The sequence below is a fragment of the Neurospora tetraspora genome, assembly GCF_033439725.1.
Source record: "Neurospora tetraspora strain CBS 560.94 chromosome Unknown B0H65scaffold_8, whole genome shotgun sequence".
Classification (NCBI taxonomy): domain Eukaryota; kingdom Fungi; phylum Ascomycota; class Sordariomycetes; order Sordariales; family Sordariaceae; genus Neurospora; species Neurospora tetraspora.
Window position 1 is genome coordinate 1,961,983 of NW_026944390.1, and position 20,035 is coordinate 1,982,017.

General features: G+C 53.1%; 5 protein-coding genes across 5 annotated transcripts; 2 read left to right on the forward strand and 3 right to left on the reverse strand.

Moving 5' to 3' along the window:
* Nucleotides 1-4,134: 4,134 nt before the first annotated feature.
* B0H65DRAFT_592285 (major facilitator superfamily domain-containing protein) lies at nt 4,135-6,774 on the forward strand (the record flags this gene model as incomplete). Its single annotated transcript, XM_062831122.1, has 3 exons — nt 4,135-4,454; nt 4,606-5,273; nt 5,341-6,774. The coding sequence occupies 3 exons, from the start codon at nt 4,135-4,137 to the stop codon at nt 6,351-6,353; spliced, it is 2,001 nt and encodes a 666-aa protein (XP_062677789.1). The 3' UTR covers nt 6,354-6,774.
* A 2,193-nt stretch (nt 6,775-8,967) lies between these two features.
* B0H65DRAFT_552807 (uncharacterized protein) lies at nt 8,968-10,025 on the reverse strand (the record flags this gene model as incomplete). The annotated part of the gene is made up of 2 exons (XM_062829919.1): nt 8,968-9,630; nt 9,807-10,025. 2 exons carry the CDS (start codon nt 10,023-10,025, stop codon nt 8,968-8,970), a joined length of 882 nt encoding a protein of 293 aa, XP_062677790.1.
* A 379-nt stretch (nt 10,026-10,404) lies between these two features.
* B0H65DRAFT_582179 (Six-hairpin glycosidase-like protein) lies at nt 10,405-12,092 on the forward strand (the record flags this gene model as incomplete). Its single annotated transcript, XM_062830843.1, has 2 exons — nt 10,405-10,463; nt 10,556-12,092. The coding sequence occupies 2 exons, from the start codon at nt 10,405-10,407 to the stop codon at nt 11,886-11,888; spliced, it is 1,392 nt and encodes a 463-aa protein (XP_062677791.1). The 3' UTR covers nt 11,889-12,092.
* Nucleotides 12,093-12,174: 82 nt separating this feature from the next.
* On the reverse strand, nt 12,175-14,373 carry B0H65DRAFT_319274 (uncharacterized protein). The gene is made up of 4 exons (XM_062823392.1): nt 14,070-14,373; nt 12,758-13,989; nt 12,270-12,651; nt 12,175-12,204 (listed from the first exon to the last, which is right to left on the reverse strand). The coding sequence occupies exons 1-3, from the start codon at nt 14,262-14,264 to the stop codon at nt 12,471-12,473; spliced, it is 1,608 nt and encodes a 535-aa protein (XP_062677792.1). The 5' UTR covers nt 14,265-14,373; the 3' UTR covers nt 12,175-12,204; nt 12,270-12,470.
* Nucleotides 14,374-15,195: 822 nt separating this feature from the next.
* Nucleotides 15,196-16,349, reverse strand: B0H65DRAFT_582193 (uncharacterized protein; the record flags this gene model as incomplete). Its single annotated transcript, XM_062830844.1, has 2 exons — nt 15,651-16,349; nt 15,196-15,534 (listed from the first exon to the last, which is right to left on the reverse strand). Exons 1-2 carry the CDS (start codon nt 15,885-15,887, stop codon nt 15,196-15,198), a joined length of 576 nt encoding a protein of 191 aa, XP_062677793.1. The 5' UTR covers nt 15,888-16,349.
* Between the last annotated feature and the right edge of the window lie 3,686 nt (nt 16,350-20,035).

The following is a 20,035-nucleotide window of genomic DNA, read 5'->3' on the forward strand; positions in this document are numbered from 1 at the left end:
GTTGAATACCCAGTCGTCTACCTTGACTTATGTAAAGGGTGTAGCGGGGGTCCGCGTGAAGCTTGTTCGGATGCAGACGGGCCGCTCGGGTCCGAGACGGGGACTTGGCCAAGCCGTGGTTCAGGCCAGTTGTATAGGAGCGCTTTCTTACTGAGCCAGGACTACCAGGTCACGCCCAGCAAGCCCCAACCACAAGTGGCCGTTGTTTCCAAGGGTGAGGTAACTTTGCTGGCGTCACTTTGCCGGCGTCACCACAGACTCACAGTTCCCGTCACTTGTTTCTGCAGTTTTCTCTTGACGGCGTGGGTGGGCGTGCCAGGGGTCGGCTCCCGGGGTCACCCAGGGCTTGAAGACAGCTGCTTGTGTGCAGAGCCGCAGGGCAGCCACTACAAAAGGGAACCTGTACCGCTCTCTGCTTTCTGTTTTGAGTATACCGTTAGCATGCGCCCGGCTTGTTCTGCTTCCTTGGCCTATGGTCTCCTCTGGCCCATTCCTGACAGCGGATGCGGATTGCGGATGGTGTCCCCGTGGCTGAAACCGCACCACTCGCGGACGGGATGCCGTGAGGAACTCGAGGAACTGGAGGGGTGATGTGGTAGTTGAGTACCTTTTACCTCTCTTTAGCCGTCGATGTCCAACAACCAGAGATGAGGAGTGTCAAATGTGTGTGCCGCCAGTCAGGCGTGCAGGAGCAGAGTCGTTCACTGCATGTATCTGTCGCTGCGATGTGTGTATTAGCAGCGAAGGCCAAGACAGGTACCGGTAATATGTGACGAGGCGGATCGAGGTACCTCGAATACATTCAACCTCCAGAAGGTAATCGGTTGATGTCAATCTTGTCCCCAAAGTCCAGTGTCCAGTATCCGGCCGTCTGGATCCTTGGCCGAATCTAGAATCCGGAGGCCGGGGGCCTGACGGCTGCTGCTGCCAGCAAGACAGGCGCAGAAAAGCCACACCCGAATTAGAGATGAGTCGATTCTCCAGAGGCGTGGTAGCGAAGAAGGCTGGTCGGCTGCTGGTAGGCTGATGGTACCGTAGGCTGGTCGAGGGAGTCCCAGAGCAATGGAGAGTGGATGAGGTTTCGGGACCAAAAGAGCCCTCGAAGCACCCGAAGTGCCCGACCGCTGGGAAAAAGAAGGAGTCAATAGCACCTACCTTGCGTTGGTAGCCGCGGAATGCTGGGCTGAGGCAATGGCCAGCAGAGGGGTTCAGTTGCAAAAAGGAAGGCGGGCGATTGGATGCGCTTCCGGCAACACAAGATAAAGTGATCTGAAATGGTATGCGCTTGTTCCTGTTCCAGCCTGTTGGGTGACGGATCCCACTCAACTGTGGATTTTGTGGGTTGAACGACGAAGAGAAAAAAGGATGATGACTCGGAGAGGAGAATAAAAAGAGGCAAGCAAACTGAACCAACCCGACGAGAGGAGCAAGGCGATAAAAAGCCAGAAGCAGCAGGAAGCAGTAGCAATCAAGCCAACCCGAGAGATAGAAGGCAAGCAAGCAACAGGCATATGGACCGGTATGGCTCGTTAGTTAGGTCCTGTCCAGACACTTCAAGTCCACACATCCTGACCGCTCGTCTCGGGTTCCAGTCACTTCTCAGCCTGGTGGACGATAAATGTCCAGCTTAGCCCCAGGTCCAGTCTCGTGGCCTCTTGTCTCCTTCATCTTGCTTTCTTTGTCTTTCCCCGCCGCAGCACGGGTTTCTTACCTAGGCCGCGCACGCCTTGCTGGATCCGTTTACACCATGTCGGCCTTGATACTCGATACGTCCTGATACGAATACGTCCTGATACGACTTGTGTCCTTTGGATCGAAGCTGGACTGGACTGGAGGCAGCTGGCCAGTGTTTCTCCGAAGAGTCCTCAGCTGTCACTGCCACTCACTGCCACTGTGACGGTGACTGTGCATCGGTGCGTGCAAGATGCGTGAGAGAACGGAATGGGAAATGGTGACTGCACACAGTTGGAAGCGCTGTCGAATCAGATTGCGCGCCAGCTATGGGTTGCTGCTTTCTGATGGTCGTGACGAGCATGACGACGGAATATTACCATATTACCTGTACGGTTCAATGCTTGATCTCTGGTGTCTCAAAGCCCACGTCAGGCCCTCAGGGTAGATTTGAAACAATGTTCGCACTGGTACCTGTAATGACCGATTTCGGCACTGTGGATAGTGCGTGTAGAATGTGAAGAAAAGAAACGAGACGATGCAGGAGCGCGACGAGGTACCTTCCTGACCCCGGTTGTTGGATGAGAAGCTTCGGGACCGAGAGCTCCCTTTCGTACCCGAGAAATTCAGCCCAGGAGCGAAAAAGTGGATTCAACCTGAATGCAATGAGGTTGAGAGCGGGACTCGGGTCCAGCCGAACCTCCACTCGGCGGGGTCATAGGGCACGGATAAGGTGCTGATGCCCACTAAGAGACGCTAAATCCACCTGGAGATCGCTGGAGACGATCGTTAAACTTGACCAAAAAACAGGTCGGTTCTTGCATTGGCCGACCTCCGTCTGTGCCATTTAATTGTACAACGACACTCGGACGCTAAGCCTTGGGAAAGCCACCATAACAGCGCCGCATGCCGACCCGTCCAGCTCCACACGAAACCGCGCTCATGGAACCTGCAGGAGCGGATCTTGCGATGGGGAACTCCTTCCCATTCTTCGCTTGGCGCAAGGTACACGATGCCATTTTGGCCAGGCGAGATGGGAAGAGACACACAGGATAGGCAGGAGTGGTCCGGTTAATCAGGTGGGAACAGGCAATTGTCGCGCAGGGAGGACAGAGTGAGTAAGTGGAATGCAGAGTCTGCACCCAAAGCTCCGATGCTCCGACATCTTTCCCTCGTTGACAAATTGCAGTGATGGACATGGGAACACCAACACTCTCTTCAATGCCCAAGATAGCAGCCCTTGGGATGGTCACTCGCCTATCATTCATCCACCTCCCTTCCCCTTCTTCTTTGACTCCGTTCCCCGTCCCTCCATCCATCTCGCACCCGTCATCATCCAATATCAAAGATGCATATCCCGACAGAACGGGGCAGCATGCCTCTACATAGCTCTACATGGAGCATACATGGGGACCACTGAGGAATCTGAAAATCCCTACTGAAGGCATATGGATTGGATCTCCCACATGTCCCGATGGATGTGCGTCCCAGGTCCATGTCCATGTAACTCTAGCATTTCGGACCACAGTCATCCTGACGCGGCGCCGTAGGCCAAGGTTGAGGGACCGATGCGCATGTTAATAGCCATAGGTATGGTTTGACGGATTAACCTTTGAACTCACGGGTCCACGGTCCCATATTTGCCGTCACCCGTCATCTACGCCTGCCCGGAGCCTGGCAGCCTCCGGGGGCTGTCAAATTGTGTCCACGCTGGTTGCTTTTTATGTCCGAGACCAAGAACGTGTCTTATATAGACAAGCGCGTGCGCGACACTGCTATTTCTTTCTTTTGCTTTGTTCTCTCTCTTCTTTTTTCCTGCGCTTCTTCTAACAGCCAAGTTACCTCTACGGCAGTATCATTAGCACATACGCAAGCAAGCACTTTTTGGTCGGCATATCTTTGACGCACCTCTGATTGTGTGTCACTTGTTTACTTGCTTGCCGTCTCCAACTTTTTGTTTACATACTTCCCACATCTCCTTAAAGGCTAGGCTCACTCATCTCACTCACCGTGCGTCACCTCACCCTGCGTCACCTAAACCTCACCTCGTTCCGTCTCATCTCAACAACCACACGATTCCGGAACCTCACACTTGGATGATTGGCGTGTTGAGGCATGACTAATTAGCCGGCCCGGCCGTTTGTTGTTTCATCTGATTACCCGAACTCGTTTTGTGAGACCTCAAGATTGGCCCCCTTCGTCACCAAGGCCAGAAGAAGGAGAGAAGCAGAGGAGGAACACCAGGAAGAGGAGGAGAAGGAAGACCAACGAGGAGAGACCTGCTTGTCATAGGATCCCAGGACGAACCCCCCATCGGTCATCGGATCACAACAAGTGTCTCGGTCGCACTCTGTCCCCGCCCCCGTCCGGCAGGCTGGTCCTCCTTTTCCCACGGGGCCCCGTCGCCTTGCTTTCCATCTTTCTGCGACCTCCCACCAACTGTTCCGAACCAACCCATCCATAATGGCTACCGTCTCGCAGTCCACCACGTCTCTCAGTAGCAGTGGCAAGTCAAGCCATCACAACCGCCCGGGAGACGAATCTAGGGGCGCTGGTAGCATGGCAGAACCAAACGATGTCGAAAAGCTCTCTCCCACTCCGCCGCCTACGGGCCCACCGCAGCCAACCGAGAATGATCTGTACAAGCCAAAGAGCCTAATGTTCTGGTTGACCCTGTTGTGCAACTTTATGGCGCTGTTTCTCGTCGCTCTTGACAGGACAATTATCGCGACCGCCGTTCCGCGCATCTCGGACGAGTTCAATGCTTTGGGCGATATTGGATGGTATGGCTCCGCTTACATGTTGACCACGTCATGTGCTCAACTTGTCTATGGGCGTGTCTACAAGTTTTATGATATGAAATGGTCAGTGTCTTCGTCCGGCTCTGCTTGAACAATAAAGCGGAGATAGGTACTAACAACTCTTCATCTATAGGGTCTTTCTAGTCAGCGTTGTCGTCTTCGAAATTGGCTCTGCCATCTGCGGTGCGGCACCGAGCTCAACCGTCTTTATTGTCGGCCGTGCCATTGCTGGCATGGCTTCTGCCGGTATCTTCTCAGGCTGCATGTTGATCATGATCCCTATGATCCCCTTACACCGCAGGCCTGCCTTCCAAGGTCTCTTCGGCATGGTGTTCGGTATCGCGTCGGTTATGGGCCCCTTGATCGGCGGAGGCTTCACGAGCGGTGCCACTTGGCGTTGGTGTTTTTACATCAACTTGCCCATCGGTGCTGTTAGCTTTATCTTCATGGTCTTTTTCTGGAACCCACCGAAAGCGAAGCGCGAACCTGCTAGCCTTGGCGCACATATCAAAAGACTGGACCCCATCGGCATGATCTTCTTCCTTCCTGGAACCGTGTGTCTTTTGCTTGCTTTACAGTGGGCTGGTTCGACTTATGCGTGGAATTCGTGGCGCATCATTCTCCTCTTCGCGCTCTTTGGGGCATGTACCGCGGCTTTCATTGTTGTCCAGATTTTGAAACCCAAGACGGCTATGGTGCCGCCAAAGGTCATAACACAGAGGAGCGTGGCTTTTGGTACCTCCTTTACCTTCTTCTTGGCAGGGTCTATGCTTATGATGGTGTATTACGTACCAATATGGTGTAAGCTTTCATCCAACATCAGCCCCCTTTTATCCGAGTTGTAGCTGACCAATCATGTCATTATAAGTCCAAACCGTCAAGCAGGTCGATCCCATCAAGTCGGGTATCTACACACTCCCGCTCGTTCTCAGCCTGGTCGTTTCGAGTATCATTGCCGGTATCATTACCCAGAAGATCGGATACTATGTACCATCTATGCTCGTTGCTCCCTCACTCATGTCAGTCGGCGAGGGTCTCATGAGCACACTTAACCCAGGCAGTCCGTCTTCGCACTGGGTCGCCTTCCAATTCCTGACAGGGTTCGGTCTCGGTTTTGGAATGCAGACTTCAGGTTTGGCCATCCAGACAGTTTTGCCGAAAGAAGATGTCAGCACAGGCATTGCCATTAACTTCTTTGTTCAACAATTGGGCGGTGCTGTTTTCACATCGGTTGGCCAGACCATCCTCAGTAACCTTCTCGTCAAGAAACTGTCCGGAATCCCTGGTATCGGAGGCCATGTCATCGTCAACGAAGGCGCCACACAACTCACCAACGAAGTACCGCCGGAATACAAAGACCGCGTACTCGACGCATATAACTATGCCTGTCAGCGCATTTTCCTAGCGGCCATGGGCCTAGCATTCGCCTCACTCCTCTGCGCATGCGGAATGGAATGGAAGAGCGTCAAGAAGGGAAGACAAGGACCACCACCGTCGCAACCTCCCGCAACTGGACCTCAAGGACCCAACGAAGGTCTTCTCCGTCCGTCGTCATCTTTCCTTCCAAACGGTCCCTCAGAAGGATCAACAACAAATGGACTGATCATGGCCAAGAAGGAAGCGCCAGCGGAAGGTCTCCCGCGACAACATCTCAGAAGCCGAAACTCGAGGAGAGAGTCACTCGCATCTGAGGGTAGGGCCTCGGGAGTGTTGACAAAGCCACCGCCGGCATATATGACCCCTGGGTCTCCGGGCTCAGCTAAGGGCAGTCCTAGATCCAGTGATCAAAGGGTGGAGCAAGAGATGCGGTCGAGTTACCACTCGGCGCCGAGGAATACGGCGAGTCAGGAGATGAAGGAGCTTCCTAGTCCTGCTGCTTGATTTTTCTTGAAAATAGTTAACGTAAGTTGGAAGTCCGGGGAAATGAGGTCTTGGTGTTGGACAAGATGATGTAGTTCAGGAAAACAACTTTGTATTCAATTCGGGATCGGACGGAGTCAATGGCGTTTCTCACATACCTTATGATGGAATTCGGTAACGGTTAAGGATAGAAGGCGAGTATGACGAATTGGAGTACCTATTTGGACACCTGTATTATCAATAACGAACACCACTATGTTACTGGGTTGGTTGATGAATGGGGACGGGTTCAAACAGGGTTTGGTACGAAAGCGATGTCAGGATACTGTAGGTAGATAGGAGGAAGTAGAGAACTGGAGTGTAATGGAAAAAGGAAAAAAAAAAAGACAAAACTACCCCAAAAGTGTTGATAGGAACTCGTGTTCGTTCACTGACATCTCTCATGCCGCGCCGATGCTACATATTACTAGTGTACTGAGGCGGCTTGGTCGGTACGATTCGGTCAATTTCTCGGGCGCACTTGGAGTACAGTTCAGCCCTGGTTTGTTTGTTAGCGCGGTTCTTGCGATAGGGGTCTGCAAAAATACACAGAAAAACAATAGAACAACTATATTGAAGACGGAAAATTGGATAGAGTATATGAAGTACTCAAAATGTATCTAGTTGGTACCAGTTTCTTGCATGAAATTTGGTGGAATGGTGGTTGAGTTGCGAAGAGTGCGTAGTGAAGTCCCGCGCTAACGAGCTTTTAAGGGGTGAACTGTATATCACCTCGACAGCTCGACTTTGGCTACTTGAGGAGGAGGAGGCGAGTAAAGAAGCCGATGGGACACTTCCGTTCCGTTCCTCGGCCTTGGGGAGAATTTGGGGTAGTAACTAATCAACCGCCACATATGTACATGCTGAGGAGAGCTTCAAAATACTGGGCTCACCTGACGTCCGGTTATAGACAGGGGAGGGGTTCAAGAGGCACGAGACGGTAGGTGGTATATGGATATTCCAGCTTCCAGCTGGAAATATTAGAATATTGTGATATTAGGCGCCAACCTCCTAGTAATACCAGTAATACTAATAGTACCAGCCCAGCCCAGCCCAGCCCAACCGCCGCTACCTATCCTAAAATAGTAACTATATATCGATATAGGGGTTTACTACCCTTCAATCGAAAGGTAGAAACGAACCCTTATCGATTGGAGTAGGAATAGCTTTATTAGGAAGGTGGATGCGCTCATATGCGAATACAAGCCACGTACAAGGGGGTCGATACCTGCCAAGCTCGACGTACAGCCAGATTCACGGACAAAACTTGGATTATACCAGCATCTCACACCAGTTGGTAAATACAGGGATTATTTATATGGCGCCATCAAACTACATCACTCGAACTAAATACGCCCTTACAGTATCAACCCCTGAAAGTGCAAACAATTAGGGTCGCTAGATTTCTTTATACTTTGTGGGTGTTTGCACTTAGGGGATCTGGTGCACAGACCATAAAGCACCTTCTGGTCATTAAAAAGCGCCCAGCTGCACCAAAAAAGGGGGCCTTCAGAACCCCAGTAACCGGGTATAAGTGTTCTCTCCCACCAAAATCAGACCCCTGTAAGTGCAAATCCTAGCCAAAGTCTTTGCACTTTGCAGTTTGCAGGTTTTATATGGGAAAACAATTCCGGCCGCCCAATTCTTTTGCATTTTGGGGGGTATTTGCACTTTGGGAGGTATTTGCACTTTGGGGGGTATTTGCACTTTGGGGGGTATTTGCACTTTGGGGGGGTTGCACTTTCAGGGGTTAATACTGTACTCAGTCGTAAGAGATTTACTGAACCTAGCAGTTTTGGTGAGAAAGAAGCATATGCACGGCGGGATTAGCTGCATATGAGGAATCAGTCCAATGGGATTCCTTCATCTTCCTAGCTAGCGCCTTTGGTAAATCTCTTACGAACGAGTATTAGCGGTACTATGTAGGCCACCGTTCGGGTTTTTGAAGTTCTTAGATCCCTAGTGTGGACCCCCCCATAGATTTTGCACAGTCTATTGTTGGAGAGAGGGGGAATAGGGTAACATTGAGAAGAGATATTGGTCTTTTCCCCGCGGTAAGTCTGTGGTTCTAGACTTGCCTTATTCGTTAATGGCAGCATATGCGGCTGGAGAAGAAAATCCGGGGGTGGTACGGTCTGGGGAATGAGGAGATCAGAGCTTTGATGGAGATGTCTACTTTGGATAGTATGTCGTTGAAGACCGTGATCTGTTCGTCAATCTTAACCATCGGCAGGGGTTTCCGATCATGGCATGGAGTCAAGGCAAAAAGTATATATGTATCGCGTTCACCTTGTCCTACACGGTGACCCCTTCTGCCCTCCTGACGATCTTCACCAGTCCCTCCTCCTCAAACTCACTGGCTCCGGGTTTATCTTCGAGTTCCCAAGATGGTTCATCTCACGCAAGTTGTCTTTGTTGGACTGGCGTGGCCGACTAGCGTCACTGCTGCTGCCACGGGCGACAAGAAACCATGGCCTCAGGGTGTCTCGTTGAAGTCCTTCATTGGCACTGGTAAGAACCCTTTCTTCTGAACGTCTTCAACATAGGTAGGATCACACTGACATCCGACTCCTCCCCAAAAGAACAAAAGATCGCATTACTTAGCCCTCTGCTTTTTGGCTTTTTTGGTAGCCCGCTCTTTTTTGTACTTTCTACCCTTTGCCAGCCTTGCCTCACGATCCTCCGGACTTTCATTCTCCCTCCGCTCCCGCTGCCACTTTCTCACCTTTGCCAGCCTTGCCTCACGATCCTCCGGACTTTCATTCTCCAGCCGCTTCCCCTGCTGCGCTTTCCTCCTCTGACGTCTGATCTTTTCAACGTCACCTGGCGATAGGCCCGAATAAAACCACTCTGGCCTCCTAGTACCCTCATTCCAAGCTTCGTGGGAGCACAAGCCCCCGTAGGGGACAGAGTCGCCCCATTTACCATTGGTGAATGCCGGATGGATGGTTTTGCGATCTTGGTATGCATATAGCTTGTATGTCAAGGCCGTCTCGAGGACCAGGAACAATGACCGCGCAGATAGAACTAGCAGCGAGTCTGACGGCACTGGTGCCGATACCAGTATCTTTTTATGTGTGATTCTGTATCCTTCCTGGTAGGCGATCTCTGTGAATTGCGACAACTTTTTGCGGTTGTCGTAATCTGCGAACCTCTGATGTGTGCCCTTGGTCTTGTCCGTCCCGGTGCCGATGTAAACGAGGGGCGTATCGTCTGCTTCTTCAAGGATCAGGAGGTAAGAGGAGAAAGCAGGTTGGTCCTGACGGGAAAATTCAAGCAAATCCATGAGGGTATCAAGGCTGGGCGAATAAGGGCTTGTATGATGTCTTGAAGCCCATTGGAGAACCTTAACCCCGTGGCTTCGACCGTTTCCCATAGCGATAGCTTGGTTGGGATGTATTGTCCGATCTCATTTTTTTTGCCAGCAAATGCGACGTTGTATGCATCATATGCCTCGTTTATCAGGGTTGCCTCGAACTCCAAGGTGGCCTCGAAGATCGCTTGTTCGTCCTCCTCGTCATCTTCCCCTTCCTCCTCCTTCGAATCTCCCTCCTGGTCACCGCTGCCTTCGTCGCTTGAAGTTGGTTGGTCGTACTCGTTGTTGAACGGGGTCGTGGCTGCTATAGCAGCTGCCCTTGATCTGGTGGTCACCATGGCGATTGATGCGTAGGACACTACAACCATCGAGAGAAGAGGAACAAAATCAGAGAGAACAAGGAGGGTAAGGAAAATATCCAGTAGCGGCAGCAGCAGAGTTTTCCATCCTTCCTAAGGAAGGAACACTCGACAGCATGTCATACCCGAGGAAGGAGCACTTTGTCTTGAACGGTTTTCAATTAGCTCCTTCCTCCGCTCCTGCTAAAGGCTGGAAAGCTCCTTCAGCTCGTCGATTATGTAACGGCGAGCAGACATATTGAGGTTCGTGGATTCTTTTCTGGTTTTGAAAAGAAGGCTGGGCCGCGGTGTTGGTTAAACGACGAGTAGGCAAAGTAGCCTCACAACCAAATGTTGATGTTTGTTTGGGTGGCTCGGGATGACGGATCGATCCAAGCTCAGCGATGGGCTGCGCCGATCTGAGAATGAAGGCATGGGGTTGCTCATATCGTCAATGAGACTTTGCTAAGGGGTGAGTAATCAGGCTTTCGTTCGCTCAGCTGCTGGTGATTGTGATGGCGCCAAACCAGCCTCGGGTTCTTCAAAACCATCTACCCGCTTGCGAAAGCGGGCACCTCCTTCTTCACCACGCAATCCCAATACCGCTCTCTGGTGTCCGGCTCCGCCCTCGCCTCCTCTCTCGGCAACCTCTCCTGCGACGCCCGTGCTTCCCAAGCCCCGCAGATCCTCTGCTTCCTCAACTCGGCCGCCTTCTTCGACTCCAAAAAGGGGCAACTCCTCGGCAACATCAACATCCCCGGCTTTTCTCGTAGTGGAATAGACGCCAACACCCTCCTCGGCCCTTTGGCCTCCTTCGACGTCAACGCGGCATGCGACTCACCAACCTTGCAACCGTGTCATCCAAAGGTTTTGAGCACCTTCCAGGTGCTGGTCGACACCTTCCGCAATGCGAGCCTCTACCCCATCAACGCCGGAATCTCGAAAAACAAGGGCGTGGCGCTGGGGAGGTATCCCGAGGATGTGTATTACGCTGGAAACCCGTGGTATCTGATCACTTTGGGCGCGGCGGAGTTGCTGTACGATGCGGTGGCGCAGTGGGAGAGGCCGGGGTTTGTGGCTGTTGATAGCACCTCGCTGCCGTTTTTCAAGACTATCTACCCGCTTGCTCGCGCCGGGACGACCTATCGCGCTTGGCCGGGGGTTTTGAACGGGTTATCACCCTTTTCTACCATTCTGGCGGCCGTAACCGACTACGCTGATAGTTTCGTCTCGGTCGTGCAGCGTTATACACCCGAGTCCGGCTCGCTAGCAGAGCAATTCCTCAAAACTCCCCCCTTCTCGCCAACATCCGCCGACAATCTAACCTGGTCCTTCGCCTCTTTCCTGTCAATGACCCACCGCCGTAATCGCCAATTCCCAACATCCTGGGTCCCTTCCACCCTTTCTGTTGTTCCTTCCATCTGCGAGGCAACTTCTTACAAAGGCAGCTACGCCCCCGCCACATCCGCCGGCGCCCCCAACCTCACAGTCACTTGCCAATCCACCATCCTGTTCCAAGTCAACGCCAGCACTTATTACGGGGAAAACATTTACTTGACCGGCAACTCTTCCGACCTCGGAAACTGGGACTTGGGGCAGGCGATTCCGATGCAGAGTAGTAACTATACCAGTGAGAGACCGTTGTGGTTTGCCAAGGTGCCGTTGACGGCGGGGGAAAGTGTTGGGTATGCGTTTGTTAGGGAGCAGGATTGTGGGCAGGGGTGGATTTGGGAGACCGAGAGTGTGACTGAAAAGAATAGGACGGTGGAAGTGCCGGGGTGTGTGGAGGGTGAGGAGGAGACGGTTAGGGGAGTGACGGATGATGCTTTTAGGGGGAAGGGGGGAAGTTCGGGGGGTTGTTAGTAAGATTTGATGAGGAGGATAATGGAGGTGAGGTGGAGGGATGGAAGGGGGTAAAGTCTTGAAATGTTTTTGAGTTCATTTGACGGTCTTGAAAATATGAAGTGTTTTATACAAACTGTTGGATCCAAAAAAAATCGTTCTCGGTATCTAGAGTAGTGTGTGTAATGTGCATGCCCCATTTTTCATCGTCGGGTAAAACTTACAGCAACATCACCATCCCCCCCCCGTCTTATATCTTGGTAGTATACAATTCTCTTTCCCTTCCCCCATGCCCTCTCTCAGTCTCGTCGTCTTAATGATTTATGCCGCCGCCGCCGCCGCCGCCCATCGCAAAAAAACACCGCCCATGCAAAACAAATGTCCGCCCCGCGGTGTGGCCGCCCAATCTCCTTCTTTTGAGGTAGCCGATGTATAAAGACGTCCGTCTGATTATTGAGTGTGCGTTTCAAGGAAAACAGATAGATAACCCAACTGGCAATGATTACCACTGCAGTCCGTTATCATCCTCCTCCACCCACCAACGCCGATATGGGATGATGCAATTTTCCTTCTTTCGAGTTTTTTTCGGAACGGGAGGCACGTTTACTCCTTCTTGGTATCGTCCTTCTTTTTCTCGCCATCTTCCTTCTTAGTCTCCGTCGACGCCCCTTCCGGCCCATCCTTCTGCTGATGGGCAGGATGGTTGGTCAGGTTATGCCACAGTGACTTGAGGAAGCCTTCATTCTTGTGGTCCTCAGGATCGGTGGAAGAAGAAGTCTCAGACCTGTTAGGCGTGCGTCGAAAAGTTAGCTGGATGTTATGGTAAACAAAAGAACCGTAAGACTCTCTTATCCAAGAATAGTAATCCAAAAGGGGCCGGGGTGTCTCACGTCGACGACGACTTGTGGAGGTTCATGACGCGCTTGGCCGTCTTGTCGCCCATCTCGTCCGCCAGCATCTCGACTATCGTGCGCTGGTTGGGGCTCAGGTACTTGGGCATATTGACGCGGAACTCGACACGCAGGTCACCCCTGGCTCCACGGCGGCCCTTGAGCTTGGGCATACCCTTGCCCGCCATCGTCATCTTGTCGCCTGTGTTGGTGCCGGTGGCGACACGGACCTTGGCGTCGCCCTCGAGAGTGGGGATCGTGACCTCGCCGCCGAGGATGGCCGTGGTGAGCGGTATCGTCGCCGTGTAGAGGATGTCGGATCCGTGGCGCTGGAACTTGGGGTCGGGCGCAACCCGGACATGGACAAACAGGTCGCCCTTGGTGCCCTGGGCGTTGGGGTTCGATTGTCTGCCTAATGGGGGCGCGTCGCCCTCGCCGCTGATCCGTAGCTTCATGCCGTCCTCGATACCGCCGGGGATGTCGACCACCAATGTCTTGCGCTCTCTCACCACACCGTCGCCCGAGCAGGTCGGGCACTCGGATCCCTTGGGCGTCACCATGCCGCTGCCGCTGCAGGCGTTGCAGACGGTGCCCATCTGGAAGCCGCCCATCACTGTGACGACCTTTTGACCGGTACCGCCGCAAGACTTGCAGGTCGACCTCTGAGTGCCCTTCTTCAAACCGCTGCCGGCACATGTGCCGCATTCCGTCAGTGGCAGGATTGTGATGGTCTTTTTTGTTCCCTTGGCCGCCTCCATGAACGACACCTGCACCTGCACCTCGATATCGTCACCCTCGAAAATCTCCTGCTGGAACGGACTCCGACCTCCGCCCCCAAAGGGACCACGGCCACCACCGGTAAATGCTGAGAAGAGGTCATCAAGGTTGATGTTTGCGCCGAATCCGCCGCGTCCGCCGAAGCCGCCGAAGGGGTGCGCGCCGCCAAACGGATCACCGCCGGGGCCGGGGTGGCCGGCTGAAGGGTCGTAGCCAGCAGCGCCGAACTGGTCGAACTGCTTCCTCTTCTCGGGATCGGATAGGATTTCGTAGGCGGACTGGATCTCGGCGAACTTGTCCTTGGCGTCGGCATCCTTGTTCGTATCGGGGTGGTACTTCTTGGCTAGGCCGTAGTAGGCCTTCTTGATGTCGGATTGCGAGGCGCTCTTGTCAACACCCAGTATCCCGTAGGGGTCGCGAGGTGTAGCAAGCAGTCGGTTGGTGGTGTGGAAGGTCTATGATCAAGCAAGGAGCTGGTCAGCATGTGGCTGAAACGCACGGAGCCAAAAGTGAACAAGACGTCATCAGGACCTACCCTTGGCTTCGAAACAGGACTTGTCGGAGAAGTGGGTGTCGTTGAGCGGCTGGCGCGAGGCCTAGAAACTACAGTAAAGCCAGCAGCGGAAGCCCTCCTTCCGGCGCAGTTTCTAAACCTCTGGCGACGACATATTTGCGCGGGGGAGAAGTGGCGAGCCGGGAGGGCTGCCTTGGGAAGAACGGATGAGTTCATCTCGATCTAGATATGGATGGGTATACGTAGTGAAGAGAGGAGAGGGTTCGGGTTTCGTCGGTAGATAGTGCGGGCCAGTAGCTATAGGAATTACCACGACATCTAAACTCAGACAAACAAAGGAGTGTGAGTGTACAGAAACTCGAGCGGTATGGCGGGGGACAGCCTGAACCGAACACCGTGTTTTTCGATGGAGAGGAGAGAAAGTTCGCAAAGGGTTACGAAAGAAGGTCGTCGTGACAAGACGGAAGCACTTGGGACAACCATGCAGTCAACTTTTTGGCTGCCGGCCGATTCGCCGAATCACAGATGCCATTGGGCCGTTGGGGGAGATGGGGGGTTCGGTCTTGGCATTCAGAGCACTTAAGCTGCTCAAAAGTGGGGAATCCGGGAACCTCGCTGGTCTCCAAAGTCTAGAAATCACCACCGCCTTCTTTCTGCCCCACCACGTCTTCCAAACCGCGAATCGCCATTTGCGCTGCGGCAAAACACTAATAAGAAAGGCCGAACTAGACTCAATGCACCATGCTGCTGATGGCCCGGGATCCCACCGGACTATGAGGTCCAGGGGGGAGACGGGATGGGTTTGTCTGTCCGTGGTGGTAACCACAATCATCAATTCCTATATAAATTCCCATATGTGCCATGCCATTGTGCGTTGTGTACCTGCCGTGGAAAAATTCCCCAAATAACCATCATGAGTCCATTGCGCCAAGTCGGTTCCAGTCGATCGAAGCAGAAAAATTCAAGGATATCCGAATAGCGCCCATACAGTTCCCAGTCCACACCAAAGCAGGCATCGTCAATAACCACAAGAAAAAGAAACTGGATCGTGAGGACTCTTTCACAGCACCGTCAACCGATAGCTGTGGTGGAAGAAGGGTGGTTCCGTAACCCCCTGAGTCAGCTTCCCGCACCATGCCGTCACCTCTCATTCCTCCGGAGGCAAGGTGATGTATTCCCTCGGCTTGATAACCTTCTTCTTGGGTACCCCATGGGAGGTGCGAATCTTGTGCAAAAAATCGACAATGATGTCGTTCTCCTGGACGCCAAGACCGTTGAAGTGCTTGCGCACCGTGCTGGTCAACTGGTCCTTGCCTTGCCTCCGATATTCCTTGCGTCGCGCAATCGTGGGCGAGTATAGACCAACGCTGCCGGGTTGGGTGAGGACCCATTGGTGGACAGGATTCGCGTATGCGGTCGGTGTCTGGAGACGGTAGGCTCGTCGGTAGGCATGGAGGACGTCTCTTTCGAAGGCGGGCCATTGGAGCTGTGAAGAGTCAAGAGAAAAGTTAGCTTGGGCACATTCAATGGGCGGAAGCCAATTACGATAAGGAAAATGGGATTGCGACTAGGACTGGGTTGGGGAATGAGAAGCCAACGTACACCTGGGTTGCTTGCCTCCGACTGTGTTGTCGTCGCCGTCGTCGCAGGATGCGAAGTAGGACCGGCCGCAAGAACGGCGGCGGCGTTGGTCACTTCACGCAGGCTCGAGCCCGTCGAACTTCCGCCTCGCCGCATCTTGGTGCCTCCGGTATGGCCATTCTTCTTTCCCCCTCCTCCTCCCTCGTGGGGAGTGTCTGACTTGTCGTCGTGGTTTTGGTTCTTCCTTGGTGGTGCCATGGCGAACAGTTCCTAGTGTAGGTAGATTTCGGACGAGAAGCGAAGCGGAAGAGTGGAATTGGTTGGAGGAGCGTTTGTTGTCGCGTAGATTCAGATCAGACGGTGGTTATGGTGTCGAGCAGAGGAGAGCTTCAGGTTGAGTATGGTGTGTATTCGTGGCTTTTGGATCACATCGTAAGGTCCAAAGTGGTGGGCTCTGAGGCAGTCGTGTTGCGGTGACCCAAAGTGGCATTGGAGTGTGTCGGGTGAGAGGGGAAGGAGAAAGACGGGCTGGGATGGGCAATCGTGGGAAGAGATTGCAATAACGACCGGCCGGCACACGCCCAGGGCAGTCAGGGCAGTCAGGGCAGTCAGGGCAACGCGCAGCGATTGACATTCGTCCAGGCTGCAGTGCCGCAAGCTGCAGTGTGTCCTGCAAAAAGGGCCATCCACTGTGAGCAGGATCCCTGAAGGACAAAAGCTCTGACGACACTGGACCCAGCCTTTCTCTCTCTCTCCTTGGACTTAACGGTATCCGACGATAGCGTGTGGCTGGGCGCGTTATCGGCCTATCTGAGTGGTCGATATCGCTCCTTTGGTGCCACACCTAGGTTTCCCCTCGAAACCTCAATGGAGATTTGATCTGAACTATTGTGGGCCCAGCTTTCCCACATGCCGTTAAAGTGCAACGCCTGCCGCGAACGCGAACGCGCGAGACAGCCACGGTCAAGCTTCAGAAGTGGAACCCTGAGATTCAGATGAAAGACGCACATGCTGCTTTCACTTTTGCATTGCGTCCGGCAGAAAGAGATTCCCGCAGCGGAAATAAAAACTTTAAAACTTTAAAATGCGGTTGGGAATTTCATGTGAAGGTACAGCAATCAACCATTGAAAATGTTGAAACAATGCGGTTGTTGGCATACCTTTTTACTTGAGCATGACCTTACTCATATATTACTTGGAGAGCGGCATCACCACGACCCCTTGACTGAATCTGGTGACTCTCGGAGGTCCAACCGCCCAACCGACCGAGTTGGATATGTCAACGCACCATCTCAGTTCCCAAAGCGACAAGCCCGGAGGTATAAGTAGTTGTCCATGGTTCATCCCAGGTCCACAGCTCACTGCCATGGTCAGGAGAGTCAGGGTAGCTCGTGGGACCTGGCGAGCTTGACAGGGCTGAGAGCTGATAACATGTGGAACTTCCAGAACGTCTAGCCAAAGCTCACAGAGCCCGATCTAGGCTCATGGCATCACCTGACAGTTGACGTATTCGACAAATACCATAACCATCGGTTTGGGAGACGTTGCTAAAGCGAAGCAGTCACCGTGGTAAAGTTGGGTTCGGCATAAGCACACTCCATTCCCTTTTCTGATGAGACAATTTCGAACCGCTCAGCTCCTCGTCCCCTTTCCGTCGACATGCATGATGGCTGTACATGGGAGACGAAAGTGGCGCTTCTGAGATGGTGTTGCGCCGCGACATTTCTGGAGGCATATCTCTGGCCCTTGGGGTTCAATGGGTGTGTCCCCTTCGATCTCCCTAGATGGGACCTTCCTTCTGTTGAAGAAGGTCGTGAGGCTTCTCCGTACTCGAACTTGTTTTACAACCTTCTGGAACGGGTTGCCCGACTGAAGGTGTAGCCATTTTCTGGTTCGTGTTACCAGCACATGACAATGACGCAGTCTGCAGTAGTTGAATCGAAGTTGACTCTCAACGCCAATTTTATCCAAAAGTGTATATCTCGCGGCGTCGTTCCGCGGCGGTAGTGTCTTTACGACCTTCCCGGATTGGGTGTCGGAGTGAGTCCGCTACCTCCAGATCACATTTCAGGATAGTGCTCAAGTCACTCTCCAATTTCCAGACCACGGAGGTGGTATTGCTGGACGCCTCCAAAATCTTGCCTCGTTGTCCACACCCATCCTTTGGATAGACTTTGAATTTGGCCAAAAAGTGGCGTCGACAGATGCCTCCACGGGGGTTGCACCATGACCATGTCCTCGGTCTTCCGAGACAGGTGCTGGTTGGTCAGTTGGGGAATGGTGGTTAGGATGGGCCACTTATACCTACCTACACCAGCAGGTTGGGTCAGGCCGGGCTCCGGGGTATAGACACTCGATCGAACAAAGCGTGGAGTGGATGGGCGAGATGGGCAATCGTGGGGATATCCATGGCATCCCACGTTCCCGTCTCATCATTCATTAGTGTAAGGGTTCTCGAACTGTTCGCCTAAACCTGAGGAACAGGTTTGGGGTTCACCCGTTCGGGTTGGGGGTCGCTCCGCGGGATTGGGTCTTGGGGTTGTCTGGTCGCCGCGGGTATATGTTATAGAGTGTCGAAAGTGGTGGCGCGTAGGAACAATGTGATGATTCCCGGGTTGATTCGATACCAAGGCACCGTCCGTCACGGGCTGCGAACTATTGACTGGTTCTGTTCTGACGGGGGTTCTCCGTGATTCTTGGTACGCGCTGGCGGGTAGAAATGGAACTGACAGCGGCATGAATCCGGGACTGTCTGACAAGACCCTTGATTGTTCTGGGTCTTTAGCTCAGGACTCAATGAATTCCGGAACACAGTTCCTGGGACTTTGGACCGTTCATTCCTGGATCACTCATCACTGATGATGGTGAAGATGACTGAATGTTGCCACCTGCACACTACTGCTGCTGCAGAACGCGCCATTGAAGCAGCCAAGGATTGAGGAATTGGGCTCCAATCACAGTAAGGCGTTCACGACGCCGAGTAGCATCGAAAGGAAGGGCGTGGCAGGGTGTCATGCTGGGCGAGCTGGGGTCGACGGAGGCTCGGGAGGGTTGCGGGGCCGTAGTGTAGAGTATGTGCTGTTCCTGATGGGCGAAATTGTCGAGATAGTGAAGAGTCTAAGACATTGTTTTGTTGGTCAAAGGCCAACAGGCTCATCTTGAGAAAGAGGTAGACTCGGTGCTGGAGATGTGAAATTGATATGGATGGTGGAGTGGGTGGAAGAGGTTCACGGAAAGATCCAGACCAATCAAATAACAGGGAATTAGGCTCCTCACTGCGGCAGGGTACCCTCGAGTACCTTCCTGACATCTCTCTGATGCTCCTTTGCGGTCTTTCTCTCGGTAACTTTCACCAACTTGACATGATACACACTTTTCAGTGCTGCGTTGGGCGACTGTCATCACATCGGTTGACTATGCACTAGGCTTCAACTATATTGCAAGTTAAATCACGCAAAACCCTGGGTTTGTAGTGTTGGTAAGCAGGCAGCCGCTCATCACATTGTTTCCATCGTTTACTATGCTCCCCAAACGGCTATTCTAGATGCGCACCTTTGAAGAGCATGACCTGTGTCGTCTGTAGTTAAAACAGTCCGGCATCTTCGGTCTTATTATACTTGGAGGTAAGCCATCTCGGACCGGTCTCCTGTCGTCAGCATCAGTGGATATCATCGACGTCAAACTTTTTCCCGATCTCCTAACAGGAGCATATGCCCCTGAGACCCATAGGGATCGTCACGATATGGCTTTAAGCTTGCAGGTCCCTTCGCGTGGGGAGTGGATCGCTCAGGCCAGGCGAGGCCAGGCACCAGGGCACCTCAATTCCGCCGAAACGGGGAACCTGCAAGATGGATCATCTTTCATTCAATGCATCAAGAACATGAAGACGGCTATCGAAATTCTAACCCCAGATACTACAGTAGCGTGACGTTCACTCTGAAAGACAAGGTCAGCGGATACTGTAATCCTGTAATACGATACGATACGGGTAACCCGACCCCGGAAGGTTCGACCCCAATCGCACGCTAGGGTCGGACCAAGAACGGCCCTCTTAGCGTCGTGGCCCCGCGCGGCGTGCTACCCCGTCCAGGAGCCAGGCTAGAGGCAGGCGCTCTCACTGGCGCTGATGGTGTTCGGTTGAATCTCCATAAGTTCCCAGAGAGACCCCCACACGCGGCCGCTCCAACTCCTCTCCTCCCTCCCGCGCACTTCCCCAGACATTCTCTTGGGTCGACAGCCCACGTTCAACCCGCGCCGGCAGACAAAGACAAGCAGCCCCAGGTCTATGTTGGACAGGACACTTCCTGGTTGACAGCGGCAATATTCACACGGATTACACCTGTTCAGCCCTCGGCTTCCTACACCCAGACTGCTTAGCACAGCATCGTCAACAAGCCTTGTGCTAC

Excerpts from the sequence above, each read along its gene's own strand:
- B0H65DRAFT_319274 (XM_062823392.1), bottom strand. The coding sequence starts at position 14,264 with ATGAACTCATCCGTTCTTCCCAAGGCAGCCCTCCCGGCTCGCCACTTC. Across the intron at positions 13,990-14,069 it reads GTCCTGTTTCGAAGCCAAGG|ACCTTCCACACCACCAACCG; the intron begins GTAGGTCCTGAT and ends GCTTGATCATAG. Across the intron at positions 12,652-12,757 it reads CTCCACAAGTCGTCGTCGAC|GTCTGAGACTTCTTCTTCCA; the intron begins GTGAGACACCCC and ends CACGCCTAACAG.